The 15529-nt window shown below is 45.3% G+C and overlaps 1 protein-coding gene across 1 annotated transcript in view; it reads left to right on the top strand.

The window, feature by feature from the left end:
* The window catches only part of SMIM35 (small integral membrane protein 35), a 45529-nt gene extending 32646 nt beyond the window's left edge, over positions 1-12883 (top strand). The window contains exons 2-4 of the mRNA XM_043914980.1: positions 10423-10539; positions 11805-11838; positions 12539-12883. Of these exons, the coding sequence (XP_043770915.1) occupies positions 10423-10539; positions 11805-11838; positions 12539-12638 (251 nt within the window). The 3' untranslated portion in view covers positions 12639-12883. The remainder of the gene's footprint in view (positions 1-10422; positions 10540-11804; positions 11839-12538) is intronic.
* Positions 12884-15529: the final 2646 nt, after the last annotated feature.

Raw genomic sequence — 15529 nt, 5'->3', positions numbered from 1 at the left:
CTTTTGCATCCAGTCCCCTATAACAAAAAGGACATCTTTTGGGGGTGTTAGTTCTAGAAGGTCTTGTAGGTCTTCATAGAACCATTCAACTTCAGCTTCTTCAGCGTTACTGCTCAGGGCATAGACTTGGATTACTGTGATATTGAATAGTTCCACCTTAGAAATGAACAGAGATCATTCTGTCATTTTTGAGATTGCATCCAAGTACTGCATTTTGGACTCTTGTTGACTATGATGGCTACTCCATTTCTTCTAAGGGAGTTTTGCCCACAGTAGTAGATATTATGGTCATTGAATTAAATTCACCCATTCCAGTCTGTTTTAGTTCGCTGATTCCTAAAATGTCGATGTTCACTCTTGCCATCTCCTGTTTGACTACTTTGAATTCATGGACCTAACATTCCAGGTTCCTATGCAATATTGCTCTTTACAGCATTGGGCTTTATTTCCATCACCAGTCACATACACAACTGGGTGTTGTTTTTGCTTTAGCTTTGTCTCTTCATTCTTTCTGAAGTTATTTCTCCAGTGATCTCCAGTAGTCTATTGGGCACCTACCGACCTGGGGAGTTCATCTTTCAGTGTCCTATCTTTTCACCTTTTCATACTGTTCATGGGGTTCTCAAGGCAAGAACACTGAAGTGGTTTGCATTTCCCTTCTCCAGTGGACCATGTTTTGTCAGAACTCTCCACCATGACCCGTCTGTCTTGAGTGGCCCTACACGACATGGCTCATAGTTTTATTGAGTTAGACAAGGCTGTGGTCTATGTAATCAGATTGGTTAGTTTTCTGTGATTGTGGTTTTCATTCTGTCTGCCCTCTGATGGAGAAGGGTAAGAGGTTTATGGAAGCTTCCTGATGGGAGAGACTGAGGGGGAAACTGAGTCTTGTTCTGATGGGCAGGGCCATGCTCAGTAAATCTTTAATCCAATTTTCTGTTGCTGGGCTGTGTTCCCTCCATGTTGTTTGACCTGAGGCCGAACTATGGTGGAGGTAATGAAGACAATGGTGACCTCCTTCAAAGGGTCCCATGCATGTATTGCACTCAGTGCCCCCAACCCTGCAGCAGGCCACCACTGACCCACGCCTCCGCCAGAGACTCCTGGACACTCACGGGCAAGTCTGGGTCATTCCTTGTGGGGTCACTGCTCCTTTCTCTTGGGTCTGGTGTGCATAAGCTTTTGTTTGTGCCCTCCAAGAGTCTGTTTCCTCAGTCCTGTGTAAGTTCTGGTGTCTCTACGGTGGGGTTAAATGTGACTCCTCCAGGAGGTCTTACGCCATACCCAGGTCTACTGCACCCAGAGCCCCTGCTCCTGAAGCAGTTCACTGCTGACCTGTACCTCTGCAGAAGACCCTTAGACACAGCATAGTTTAGGCTTTAGCATAGTTTAGGCTTTCCTTAATATAATGAAAAAGAAAATTGATTATGATATCAACCATGGGTACTATAACTCCTTTTAGGGAAGAAAGTATATCATTTGAATAAATAATTTGAAGGGCTTTTCAAGCTTGGAAAATTTTTGGTCATATCTCTTCAAATATTTTTTCAGTTCTCCTTTTTGCCTTTGAGGACTCTAATTACACATGCATGAGGTTGCTCAAAGTTGTCCTACATCTCACTGGTGCTGTTTTCATTTTTTAAATTCTTTTTATCCCCTGTGCTTCATTTTGCATAGTTTCTGTTGCTATGTCTTCAAGAGCATTATTTTTTCCTTTCTAATAACTGATCTGCTGTTAATCAGATTTCATATTTACATACCAAATATCTTTGGTATTTTTATATCTTGAATGACTCTGCCTATATTTTGAACAAGTGAAATATAATTGTAATGTCTCTGTTTGCCAATTCTAACATCCTTGTCAGTTCTGGGTGGGTTTCAATTGATTACTTACCTTCTTCATTATGAGTCAGGTTTCTCTGCTCTTCTGTAAGTCTGGTAATCCTTGATTGGGTTCCAGACATTGTAAATTTTACCCTGCTGAGTGCAGATAGTTTTGTTTTTCTATAAATATTCTGGGAAGTAGTTAAGTTTCTTGGAAAAAGTTTGGTCCCTTCTGGTCTTGCTGTGGTGATGTGTTAGGTGAGTCCAGAACAGTGCTCAGTATGGGGCTAATTATTTCCCATTACTGAGGTAAGACCTTCCTGAGTTCTCTAGTCAATGCCCTGTGAATTATGAGCTTTGCCAGTCTAGGTTATGGGAACAGACACAGCTGTTGATATCAGCCCCATCTGAATGCTGAATACTGTTCCTGCTATTCTTTTTAGATGACTGTCTCTCCAGCTTCAGGTAGTTTGTTCACACACATGATTGATCCATGCCTTAGTGAATACTTTAGGGGGATCCTCTGCGCATCCCTGGGGTCCTCTTTGGGTAGTGCTTACCTTCATCCTGTGAACTCCACTGTCTTGATCTTTCTAGACTGTCTCCTCAATCCACAATTTTTGATATGTTGTGTTTTCACTCCTATTTAGTTCTAAGTATTTTCGGTTTTCTCTTGTGATATCTTCTTTTACCCATGAGATATGTAGATGTGTGTTGTTTAATTTCCAAATATTGATGAACTTTCCAGGTTTTTTTAGACTTTCATTTCCACACAATTCTATGGTCAGTGAATATACTCCATATGATTTTAATCTTTTAGAGTTTATTAAAATTGTGTATAGTTTAGTACATGATCTATTTTGATGAATGTTTCATGTATACTTGAAAAAAATATATTCTAACAGATTTTGGATGTTGTGTTCTATAAATGTCTACTGGATCAAGTTGGTTGATAGTGTTGTTTGTGTCTTCAATATGCTTACTGATTTCATGTTCCATTAATTACTGAGAGAGGAGAGTTGGATTCTTTAACGACAATTAAGAATTTGTCTAGTTTTTCTTTTAGTTATCCATTTTTTTTCTCTTGTTTTAAAGCTGTATAGTAAAGATGCATGCACATTTGGGATTCCATTTTGATTAGTCAGTCTTTGTATTATTATGAAATGTCTTCTTTTATCCTTATTCAGCTTTCTTTTGATTATTTTTTGCATGATATATCTTTATCATTTACTTTTACCTTATATGTGACTGTGATCAGTTATAAGCCTTAGGACAACCAATATAAAATAAATGAAAGTGGTATAGCAAATAAATGACTTGATGGAAAAATTGACAAATAATTAAAAATTATAAAAATAAGTCAAATTTTGGAGATGAAAAGTAAAATAACTGAAATTAGGAACACAAAGGATGGTTTAAGAGCCAGTTAGACCCAGCTTAAGAGAGAATTAGTCAAGTACGAAATAGGTGAGAAAAAATATCCAAGACTGAAGCACAGAATGAAAAAAATATGAAAAATGCAAAAACAACTTTATCATTAACATTAAACTCTTAAACCAAATTTTCAATAACATTCACAATATTCTCAGGCATTTTACCTTATACAAAATGAACTTCTAAAAGCTTTACTTTGACTTCATGAATTAGATGGAAATATTGAGCCATTATTGAAATTAATTTAATTTTAATTAACTTAAATTAAATTAATTTCTTACAGAATATCAGCCATAATGTTATAACCAACATCTATCAAAATAAACAGTGAAAAGACAAAGACCTCATTCCATATATTTAGAAACTAAAAAGGCACTGCCAAAGAATTCATGGATTAAAGAGAAAAATTCTAGTTGAAATGACAGAACATCTGAATTAGACACAGGTAAAAATGTTACATATCAAATCTGACAGAATGAAGCTAAAGTGGTATTTAGAAATAAATTAGAGCATTAAATGTTGTTGTTGTTCAGTCGCTCAGTCGTGTCCAGCTCTTTGTGACCCCATGGACAGTAGCATGCCAAATTTCCCTGTCTTTCACAGTCTCCCAGAGTTTCCTCAAACTCATGTCCATTGAATTAGTAATACCATCCAACCAGCTCATCCTCTGTCATCTTCTTCTTCTGCCTTCAGTCTTTCTGAGCATCAGATGGCCAAAGTTGGAGCTTCAGCTTCAGCATCAGTCTTTCCAGTGAATATTCAGGGTTTGATCTCCTTGCAGTCCAAGGGACTATCAAGAGTCTTCTCCAGCAGCACAGTCCGAAAGCATCAATTCTTGGTGCTCTGTCTTCTTTATGGTCTTTATTATCTCCCTTGGCAGGACCCAAGACTCTCTTTGGGTCACAACCCTCTGTACTGTGAGTTGGAAACCCACTGCATGCAATAAGCTCAACAATCATGGATCACACCTCATTTCATTTCCTTCTTTCAGACATCACTATCTTGTACTACACTACCTTTCTCTGCTATTTTACATATTTGTTTGGGTTTCTAGTTATTTAAGATCAGAGAGTAAATCTGGCCTCCTTTATTCCATGGCAGCTGAAAGTAGAATTAATCTGTCATTTTTATAAAGTTTGAAAACATGCAAAACAATGCCACATATATATCCCCCCTTTCTTTATATAAGTAAATATGTATTGATATAGACATAGCTTGGGGAAAATGAATTAATAATATAAAAACCATGCATAGGGAAGCTGAACACCAAATTTGGGAGAAAAGTTACTTAGACGGAGAGGTAGGGGAAAACTACCCTGAAATTGAGATAATGAGCAAGAATGGCAAATTTTTAGAATTCTTTGAAGATTAGTAGTAGGCACAGGAATATTCACCATGTTTTTCTATATACTTCTTGGGTGCATGAAATATTTTATAATAAAAATTTAAAGGTATGCAAAAGGGAGAAGAAGTAAAGAGTATTAGTTAAAGGAGTATTCTAGAAAGATAACGAGGTAAAATAGGATAGTAATTAAATGTGTCTGTAAGCCACTTCTAAGCCAGATGGCACTGTTGGGGGTGGGGACCAAATGGTAGCAAACAGAAATAATACATCTTCTCTCACCAGCCAGGTCTCGGCAGGCTGTGACTTACCTACTGGTGCTTTCCTATGGGTGCTTTCTACTTCTGGGCAGAATTCTCTGATCAGTTCAGTTCAGTTGCTCAGTCGTGTCCAACTCTTTGCGACCCCATGGACTGCAGCACACCAGGCTTCGCTGTCCATCACCAACTCCCAGAGCCTACTCAAACTCACGTTCATTGTGTTGGTGATACAATCCAACCATCTTATCCTCTGTTGTCTCCTTCTCCTCCTGCCTTCAATCTTTCCCAGCATCAGGGTCCTTCCAATGAGTCAGTTCTTCACATCAGGTGGCCAAAATATTGGAGTTTCGGCTACAGCATCAGTCCTTCCAATGGTTATTCAGGACTGATCTTCTTTAGGATAGACTGGTTGGATCTCCTTGCAGTCCTAGAGACTCTCAAGAGTCTTCTCCAACACCACAGTTCAAAAGCATCAATTCTTCAGCACTCAGCTTTTTTCATAGTCCAACTCTCACATCCATGTATGACTACTGGAAAAACCATAGCTTTGACTTTGTTGGCAAAGTAATGTCTCTGCTTTTTAATATGCTGTCTAGGTTGCTCATAACTTTTCTTCCAAGGAGCAAGTGTCTTTTAATTTCATGGCTGCAATCACCATCTGCAGTGATTTTGGAGACCAAGAAAATAAAGTCTCTCACTGTTTCCATTTTTTCCCATCTATTTGCCATGAAGTGATGGGACCGGATGCCATGATCTTAGTTTTCTGAATGTTGAGTTTTAAGCCAACTTTTTAACTCTCCTCTTTCACTTTCATCAAGAGGCTCTTTAATTCTTCTCCTTTTTCTGCCATAAGGGTGGTGTCATCTGCATATCTGAGGTTATTGATATTTCTCTTTGATGGAATCCTCCAAAACCCCAGCTTCCATAAACACCACAATGTTACCACCATGCCTTGTTATCTGTCCACCTGCCTCTGGACTTGAGCTCTTGGGTCACTGTGGTGCTCTCTCTTATTCACATAGATGATCTTTCTCTGACTTTGACCTCTCAGTATCTTGGTGGTGGTGGTGGTGCTGCTGCTGCTAAGTCACTTCAGTCATGTCCAACTCTGTGTGACCCCATAGACGGCAGCCCACCAGGCTCCCCTGTCCCTGGGATTCTCCAGGCAAGAACACTGGAGTGGGTTGCCATTTCCTTCTCCAATGCATGAAAGTAAAAACTGAAAGTGAAGTCGCTCAGTCTTGGTGCTACTTCTCTTCAGTGGTCATCTCTTGCTTGGATCTTTCCAATAGCCTCCTGACTTGTCTCTCTTCATCATTGTCCCCTGCTGCATCTACTCTTAAACATGGTAGCTGATGGAGTGGTCCTCTGAAAACCTCGGATCATGTCACTTCTCTGCTCAAAATACTCTGTCTTGCTCAGAGGAAAAACCAAAGTCCCCTGTTGCCTTCACAGCACTGCAGTAATCTGGCTCCTCCCACCCCATCTCTTGCTGCTCTCCCCCATCCCTGTCCCTACGCCTCACCTGGGACTCCCCGTGTGTCTAGCACCTGTTTGTTGTGCTTCTGCCTCAATTCCTCCTGCTGCTCCCTCTTAGAAAGTTTTTACCTGATTGTCTACCTGGCTTGCTCTTTCTCTCACCAAAAGTGTGGTTTTTCTCAGTTGTCACTGTTATGCCCGATGTCCGAATCCTCGAGCGGGAAGAGAGAAGGCCTCTAAGACAATGCAACTCGCAGGAAGGGAAGTTTATTACTGACTCGAGCCAGGACTCTCCGCCCGCAACCAACGCAGCTGTGCGAGTCAGAGAGCCCTGAGCCCAAGCTGTTACACAAATTTATAGGGTGAGAAGCGGATTGGTTACACGTTTGCAAAGCAATTTCATTGGTCAATACTTTCGCGCGCGTGGGACTTTCCTGGGGGTTTCCGCCCCGTTCCTAATTTCCTAATTGGCAAACATCAGTGAAAGCTAATTGGTCCTAATTGGCAAACAGTGGTCCTTGTTAAGCGAAAGCTACCTGATAGTAGGAAGGCCTACTCCTAATCTAAGTTGCGTTACTTCTGCTCGCCTCACAGTCACATTTTATAGGTCTTTCCAATCCCTTTATTTAAAGCTACTCTCATTTTCATGAGGCATTCCATTTCTTCCTCTGCTTATCTCTTTCTCCCTAGTATATGTGGTCTTCCAATATACTATAAAATGTATTTCTTAATTTCTTTTTATTGACTGTCTCCCTCCACTGGAATATAATCTTCATGAAGACAGGGATTTTTTTGTTTTATTTATTGCTGTAATACAAACACCTGGAACAAGTGCCTGGCACAGAGAACATGCCATCAGTAGTTTTGAGGATCTCCGTTTCCTCCTTTACTCAGAGACTTAAGGAGTGAGGGAGAGGTGTATAGCCCGTTGTACCAGCCGTTCACCTGACACCCATGTGATGGCAGTCCCTTGCACTGGGCTTTGAGCGTCAGCTAGGCAGGGTGCCACAGAGGTGTCCCTAGGTCCCAGATGCTTAACTCCTTCAGGTCTGGAGAGCCCCTCTGTGACTTTCCTGCCTCTTGTCGCTCAGTCATGTCTGACTCTTTGCGACCCCATGGACTGTAGCCCACCAGTCTCCTCTGTCCATGGGGTTTTCCAGGCAAGGGTACTGGCGCGGGTTGCCATTTCCTTCTCCAGAGGATCTTCCCAACCCAGGGATCGAACCCGGGTCTCCCATATTGCAGGCATACACTTTACCGTCTGAGTCACCAGGGAAGAAATCATTTGATTGCTTCCATGCATGAAGGCAAAAGAAGGAGGTGGCAGAGGATGAGATGGTTAGATAGCATCACTGACTCAGCGGACATGAATTTGAGAAAACTCTGAGAGATAACGGAGGACAGAGAAGCCTGGTTGCTGTGGTCCACGGGGTTGCAGATCGAGTGAATGAACAACAGTAACAAAAGCATAAGAGGGCACAGCAACTCTTCAAGGCTGTCCAAGGCTCTGTCTGCCCAGGAGCTTGCTGGCACTCTCCTTACGGGGCTCTTGCTGTCTTTCTGGGACTCGGCCCAGCTCTTAGATCCCACAACTGTTAAGAATTCTGTTGCCTCCCTGGGGCTCCACTTCAGATCAGGGAATAAGGACTTTCTCTGTGGAGTCCGCCGACATCTTTTCAATGCTCTGCCCCCACCCCTCCGCCCCATCTCTCACCTTACTTCACTTTCTCTCTTCCCCTCCCCCAGGCTGGAAATTTTTCCTTAGTATAACAAGAATGCTAATCTTGCTTCTGTTCATCTCTCATCTGTGTGGTGAATCCTTCCCATTTTTCTAAGGGCCTGGGCTTTTGGAATCTAAAAATAGGAGGAGAGACACTATCTAACTGCATTTGGCTGCCAAACTGTCTCAGAGGATAACTTGAATGCTGTAACGGAAGAAGGGTCAGGGGCATGGGAGAGGGAAAGAGAGAGGGAAAGGCTTGGGTGGGGGAAATTGTGAAATACTTATAGAAGATGTGGTATATATACACAGTGGAATATTACTCAGCCATTAAAAGAATGAAATAAGGCTATTTGCAGCCACATGGATGGACCTGGAGAATGTCATACTGAGTGTAAGTCAGTCAGAGAAGGAGAAATATTATATGACATCCCTTATATGTGGAATCTAAAAAGAAATGAACTTACTTACAAAACAGAAAGAGACTCACAGACTTAGAAAATGAATTCATGGTTGCCAGGCAAGGGGGAAAGGATATAGTTAAGGACTTTGGGAAGATCATGTACACACAGCTGTATTTAAAATGGATAACCAACAGACACCTATTGTATAGCACTCTGCTCAATGTTGTGTGCCAGCCTTGATGGGAAGGGTGTTTGGGGGAGAATGAACACATTATATGCACGACTGAGTCCCTTCACTCTTCACCTGAAACTATCACGACATTGTTAATCGGCTGTACCCCAATACAAAATGTTTTGGCGTTAAAAATAAATAAATAAATAAAATTTTAAAAAAGAAGAAAAAACAAAAACAGCCTCATCACTTGATAGTAATGACAACAACAATAATGATGGTGGCGCTAGTGGTAAAGAATCCGCCTGTCAATGCAGAAGACATAAGAGACACAAGTTCGATCCCTGTGTCAGGAAGATCCCCTGGAGAAGGATTTGGCAACCCACTCCAGTATTCTTGCCTGGAAAATTCCTTGGACAGAGGAGTCTGGTGGGCTACAGTTCAGGGGGTCACAAGGAGTCAGACACGACTGAGCACACATGCAACATTTACTGAGCAATTCCTGCATGTCAGGGCCTCTCCCAAGTGCTCTGCATGCAGCATCTCCATTAATCACCACCACAACTCCATGTGGACTTATGATTATGGTAGTTTTTCATCAGAGCACATTGCAGTCTAGTGAGGGCGAGGGATTGACTCAGGTCCCACATTTTACAAATGACGGGCGTGGGCTTCGGACACAAGCCTGGTGTACACCAAAGGCTGTACCTCCTGGCTTCATAGAGCCTGAGGACACCAGGCCCTGTAGATGGGGAATTCGTCCATTTTTCCACACTCCTGGCCCCTGCCCAGCAAGAGTGGGCTGTCCTTCCTCTTCCTGCCGTGCCCTGGGAAGGGCTGAATCATCCCCGTTTGCCCCCATGGTCAGCCTCTCCCTGCAAATCTGGCTTCCTACTCTGCTTCTGCTTCAGTAGGTTTCCAATCTCTCTCTCTTCTTCCTTCTCTTTGTGTCTTTTTCTCTGTGTGGCTTTACAAATAAAATATAAATTTAGCTGAGAGCTCATACCACAAAAAGGGAAGAAGTGATAAGTATAAGCAGCAAACAGAACCCAGGGGGTTAACACCCTGCTACCACACATGAAGGTCTTGTGGGGAGAGGACCGAGGATCTGTGTGTCTCTGCTCTCAGGGGCATTCAGGCTGCCTTTCCTGCTTCCTGCAGAGATGTCCTGGGCTCCTCCCCAAAGAGCAGTGTCTTTATCAACAGGTAGAAAGCTGCAGCTTCGGGAAGGTGTCCCAGCTCCAAATTATCTCTACTGTCAGAGGACTGCTACTTTGGAACCACAAGCTAACTCTAAACAAAACAAAACAAAACAAAACAAAACAAAAAGAAATATCAGCCATTGACATCTTGGTATAGCTGAGCTGAACCAGCTAGCCCAGATCCAGTCTTTTTTTTTTTTTTTTTAAAGACACAAGCACCTCAATGTGCAAAGCAGCACTGTTTTTTCCCCTTTTTTGAAGATTTTTTGGATGTAGACCATTTTTACCATCTTTATTGAAATTGTTAGAGTATTACTTCATTTGTTTATGTTCTTATTTTCTGGCCATGAGGCATGTGGGAATCTTAGCTCCCTGACCAGGAATCGAACCCGCACCCCTGCATTGGAAGACAATGTTCTAGCCACTGGACTGCCAGGGAAGTCCCTAAGATCCAGATTCTTAGGGGATAGTCATTTTGATGGCAGTGAGGTGGGAGAAGAGGAAACTTGGAACAGGGTGCAATTAGTTGAGTCCAGGGCTGCGAGAGGGCTCTGGGCAGCTGGGTGAGGCTGTGTGTCTCTGCAGGTGACGACTCCATCAGCACCTTGGGCCTGATCCTCTGCGTGGGGCTGTCGCTGCTGCTCGTGTCCATCCTGGGCTACAGCCTGGCCAAGTGGTACCAGCGCGGGTACTGCTGGGAGGGTGAGTGAGTGCCGGACCTTGCTGCCCCAGCTCAGCCCAGCCCCTCCTCTTCTGTGGCATTTGGCCAGGCCAGATGGGGCAGCAAACTCTTTAGAATGGTGTCATGCAAAAAATATTTCCTGTGGTGGTGGCAGTGGTTGAAGACTTGGGTGGGGTGGCTGAGCCCTTGAGATGGCGGGGGTAGGGTACTGGGGCCTTTATTGAATGGGGGGCTCTTCCCACACCCAGCAAGCAGTCAGCTTCCTCCTCCCTCAGAACTCACAGGAGTCTATCTCCCAGGCCTTGTGTGGGCCCCAAGGCCAAGGGCGATGGGCTAGACCGGCCAAGCTCCAGGTGTCTTTTCTACCCCTGGCTCCCTGTCCTCTCTTCCCCTGCCTGTGTGTCTCAGGGCCTTCTCCTAAGCTTGCAGATGCTTCAGCCCACTGGACATCTGGAATTTGCTGGGGGTGCCCCCAACTCTGATTCACATCTGCACTTCCCATAGGACCCAGGAGAGCTGGGAGGGCATACTAGAGTCCTGGGGGCTTACTAGGTGGTGCTGGTGATAAAGAACCTGCCTGTCAATGCAGGAGACATAAGAAACATGGGTTCTATCCCTGGGTCAGGAAGATCCCTGGAGGATGGCACAGTGACCATTTCCAGTATTCTTGCCTGGAGAATCCTGTGGACAGAGGAGTCTGGTGGGTTACAGTCCATAGGGTTGCAAAGAGTCGGACACGGTTGAAGTGACTTAGCATGCACTAGAGTCCCAAGAAGCAGAGAACATTTCCTGGATCTGCAATTAAATTCAACAGCTTCCATGCATGTTTGTTGAGCACTTACTATGTGCCAACGTACTTGTGCCTAATATGATTTTTAAAAAAAATTCTATGTGAAGACGAAATTCTTAGTCTCTGTGTTTTTTGTTTTTTTGTTTTTTTTTAACAGAAGATATGAGGTTAGAGCCACAGAGTTGGGAAGTGGTGGAGTCTGGATTCCAGCCTCCTTCCCAGAGTCATTAGTGCCCTTGATGGAGAGATCCCCAGTGCCAGGATCTATCCTCAAAGAGCTGGTGTTTCTGTCTAGAAATAAGGGAATGTACCCATGAGTTTGGAGCAGGAAGAAGACACTGAAGGAGCCTGGGAACCTTCCATGACATCTTGAGGCCCAGCCTAGCCACCCCACACCTCCCAGACAGGTGTGAGGGAGGAACACATGCTCCCAGGAGAGTGGTGGGTCACTCTCCCTGGAGGTACCAACCCTTTCTTTTCTGATTGTCTTTCTAGGGCCTAATTTTGTCTTCAACTTGTACCAAATCCGGTGAGTAGATTCAGGACAGATCAGGGTGGGATGGGGGTTGGGGGCTATGTATGCTTGAGAAAGAATCAAAGATGGAGCTCAAACTTATTACTTCCCTTCCCTGTCTCCTCCCCATGTCTCTGAGCAAGCAAGAGAAAATGATGGAGCAGGGTCAGTGTAGAAATTTCCATGATGGAAAACTTGAACACAGACAGGACATGGAAGATACTAATGACAGTGATCTACTTAGCATTCACCCCTGGGCGGGCATCATCCATTCATTTATTCACTCACCCACCATTTATTCAGTAAAGATTCTATTGCAGTAGGTATTGTGGCATTAGTTTCTAAGGGTACAAAGATAACTGGGCATAGTATCTTGTCTTTAAGCTGCCCGTGGTGGACACCTGTCTGGTTACAGATATAATCTCAGACATAACATGCTGTCCAAAGAGAGGGGCAAATGAAGACAATCGGGGATTAAGGGAGTGTCCTGAGTTATTGCAAGAAGTTTCAGAAAGTCTTCCTGTGATAAGTCATCTCATCTGGTCTCTGCCACACAGCAGGCCCGCTTCTCATCTGGCCCGAGGGTTGGGTAACTCTCATTCTGGAAAATAAGTCAGCGAGTCAGTGAGTCACTGCCAGAGTTCTTCCCATGCTCTGGTCCCAGAGAGAGGTCAGGTTCTCAGTCCCAGTAACTTGATTGGATGGTCTTTCTTAGGAACCTGAAGGATCTGGAGATGGGTCCTCCCTTCACCATCAGTGGCCACATTAGCAGTTCAGATGGAGGCTACATGAAGTTCTCAGACAGGCTGGTCTGATGAGGGGAGTGTCAACTTTCTGGAGCCCCCAGAGAGGTGAGTGGAACATTGGTGAGCTCCTGATGTCCCAGTGAGTCTGATGTCCCAGTGTGTTCCTCCAGTGGTCCAGGCACCCAAGCCTAGCACCAAAGATGGCTTGGAACCCACGGATGATTTGGTTCATCCTCTGGGGAGTGAGTGCTGTAGGGGATGATCTTGGGAGCAAAGACGCAGGATCATGCTGTCCCTGCCTCTTGCTCCTTTTACTCTTGTCCACCTGATCCATGCCTTTCTTTCCTTTCTAATCAGATGGAAGTTTTTAGAATGGAGCTTTCTATCTCAACCCTTTGCTCTGAGATGAAGGCTTCAGATGGCCACCCTCTCCAAGAAGCATCACTGTAGAACTTCTGAACTTGCTGAACTTTCTAAGCCCAGGAGCTGTCCCGGCTTCCTGGCTGGTGAACCCCATGAGCACACCTTTCCTCGCCTGCCTTCAAGCCCATCCCTCTTTGCATCACAGTTGCTTTCTCCCGTCTAAACACTTTCTCCTTCCAGCAGTCCCTCATGGACCCTCAGTTTGGTTTCTCTCTCATTTCCACATACGACCCCACACTCAGCTTCTCTATATGTTTCTCCCTCTGCCCAGATGTGATGGTTCAGAACAGCAGTCCCCAATCTATTTGACATCAGGGACCAGTTTAGTGGAAGACGATTTTTCCACAGATGGGCATCGGGGACGGTTTCAAGATGATTCAAGCATATTACATTTATTGTGCAATTTATCTCTATTATTAGTACATCAGTTCCACCTCAGATCATCAGCCTTTAGATCCTGGAAGTTAGGGAGCCCTGGTTTAGAGGAATCCTTTCCAAGACTCATTTCTTTGTCATGTTCCCTTATCTTTTTCTGCAGGAGGAGGTTCCTGGCTCAGAATCTGCCCCTCTTGGGCTCCCCTGCCTTCAACCCCTGGATCTTCAAGGCCTGGCCTGGCCCCTCTTGTGAACGCTGAGGAGTCTTCTCTTGGGACACCCCAGCCTGTAGCATGAGAGTCCCCGGGAGAGTCAGACCTCTGGGAACAGAGTCTGTGAAGTCACAGCGGCTTTCTCACAGAAACCAAGAGATGGCCATTTCCTGAGGAGGAGGGGCTGGTTCCTGGGGTCCCCCTGAGTCTGTGCCCACAGGTTCCAGGTGCCCTGGAGAGCAGAGCCCTCGCAGCTGGGCGGCGTGGGTGGGGCTTGGAGATTCCAGAGGGGAGCTCTCCATTGGGCATCCCCGGTCACTTCCCCTGGGGGACTGACACCAGGGTCAGAAAACCTGTCATATCCTCCATGGAAGTCATGTGGGAGGAAGGGTCATTCCAGATGCTTTTAAACCTTCCTACTAGAAGCCAACTTCCCCTGAGAGCTGTATACTGAGCTTAGGCCTTGACTCTGACCTGCCCCCCTCTGCCCTTTGTTCTGGCACTTTCCACAAGTCCCCCCCACCTCACTCCACAACCCCTCATGCCCTCCCACTCATCTGTCCACCACCTGTGTCTGTTTCCCTTGCTACTGACCAGCCTCTGTGCCTCCCAGACAATTTTGAGGGCAGTGCTGAGAATAGTCTAGAAACACGTTCTTATTTTTAGGTTCCTGTGATGGGGAGGGCCTGGTGTAGATAGCTGTCTCTCCCATGTACTCCATTTCCTGTGCAAGGCCTGCCTGGTAATGTGGAAAGTGGACTAGAAATGGTGAGAATGGGGGAAGAGGAACCTAGATTAGCCTGAAATAAACCAGATAATGCACATGGGAAATCAACAACCAAGTATAGCTTAGTGGACAGGAGAACAGTTTGTACATGAATCATTACTCCTTCCTCCAGTCTATACCCTACTGGACCTGAGGTGGGGCCCAAACTAGCATGTCAGCTTGCATGCTAAGCTGCTTCAGTTGTGTCTGACTCTGTGTGATCCATGGACTGTAGCCTGCCAGGCTCCTGTCCATGGGATTTTCCAGGCAAGAATACTGGAGTGGGTTGCTGTTTCCTTCTCCAGGGGATCTTCCCAACCCAGGGATCAAACCTGCGTCTTCTGCATTGGCAGATGGGTTCTTTACCACTGGCACCACCTGGGAAGCCCCGGGATGTCAATTTAGTAGGTACTTTATGCAGCATTGTTCAGTCCAGAGGGACTGAATTCCTGGGGCAACTGTGGATGGAGCAGGGTCTAATGGGGGCCCTGCCACTGCTGAAAACAGCAGTTAGAGCTACCAGCCACTGGTCTCCCTGACGATGTCCCAGAACAAGGCTAACAATATACAGAGGCCCAGGACCGTAATAGGTGAGGAGAAAAGTCACATTTGTCCTCCTGTTCTCTCTTTTCTGAAGCCTGGTTTCTTTCTTGCTTTGGATTCTAACAGATTGACTTGCCAGGGCCTGGGGGCCATTCTCCCGACAGAGCCAGACTGTGACTTAATAAGCCAAGTCTCTGCCTCTGGAGGTCTTCGGCTGGGCCCCAACTCCTCTATTCCTGGGTAGGTGGAGGTGGGGAGGGGCCCCCTAGACTCTGGATCCCTCCCTTCCTTGAAGGCCCATTGGGAGAGGTGGGGGAGGGGCTATGGGCTGACATGGTGTCCTTCCTCCTTGCATTTCAGTTCTGAGGGCTGAGCCGCATTGCTTAACCCAAGGGGGTGTCCAGTCTCAACAAACGCTCAGCTGTGCCCTGCTCAGTGTGGATCCTGGGTCTGCAGCCCCAGCAGGGCCTCCCTAACCCCTGAAAGTGCCCAGAACTCAGCAACCTGGGGAAACCTCAAAGGCTAGGGTCCAGGGCCCAGGTGGTCTTGGCCCCAGGTTTGAAGGCTTCAGGTAGGGAGACAGCGACAGCTGCCAAAGGCTGGGAGAATGGAGGGTATTTCCTATCCTGGGGAGCGGAACT

Source organism: Cervus elaphus, chromosome 1, assembly GCF_910594005.1.
Source record: "Cervus elaphus chromosome 1, mCerEla1.1, whole genome shotgun sequence".
Lineage (NCBI taxonomy): Eukaryota > Metazoa > Chordata > Mammalia > Artiodactyla > Cervidae > Cervus > Cervus elaphus.
Note: the sequence above shows the minus strand (reverse complement) of the source record. Positions and strands in the feature narration are given on the sequence as shown.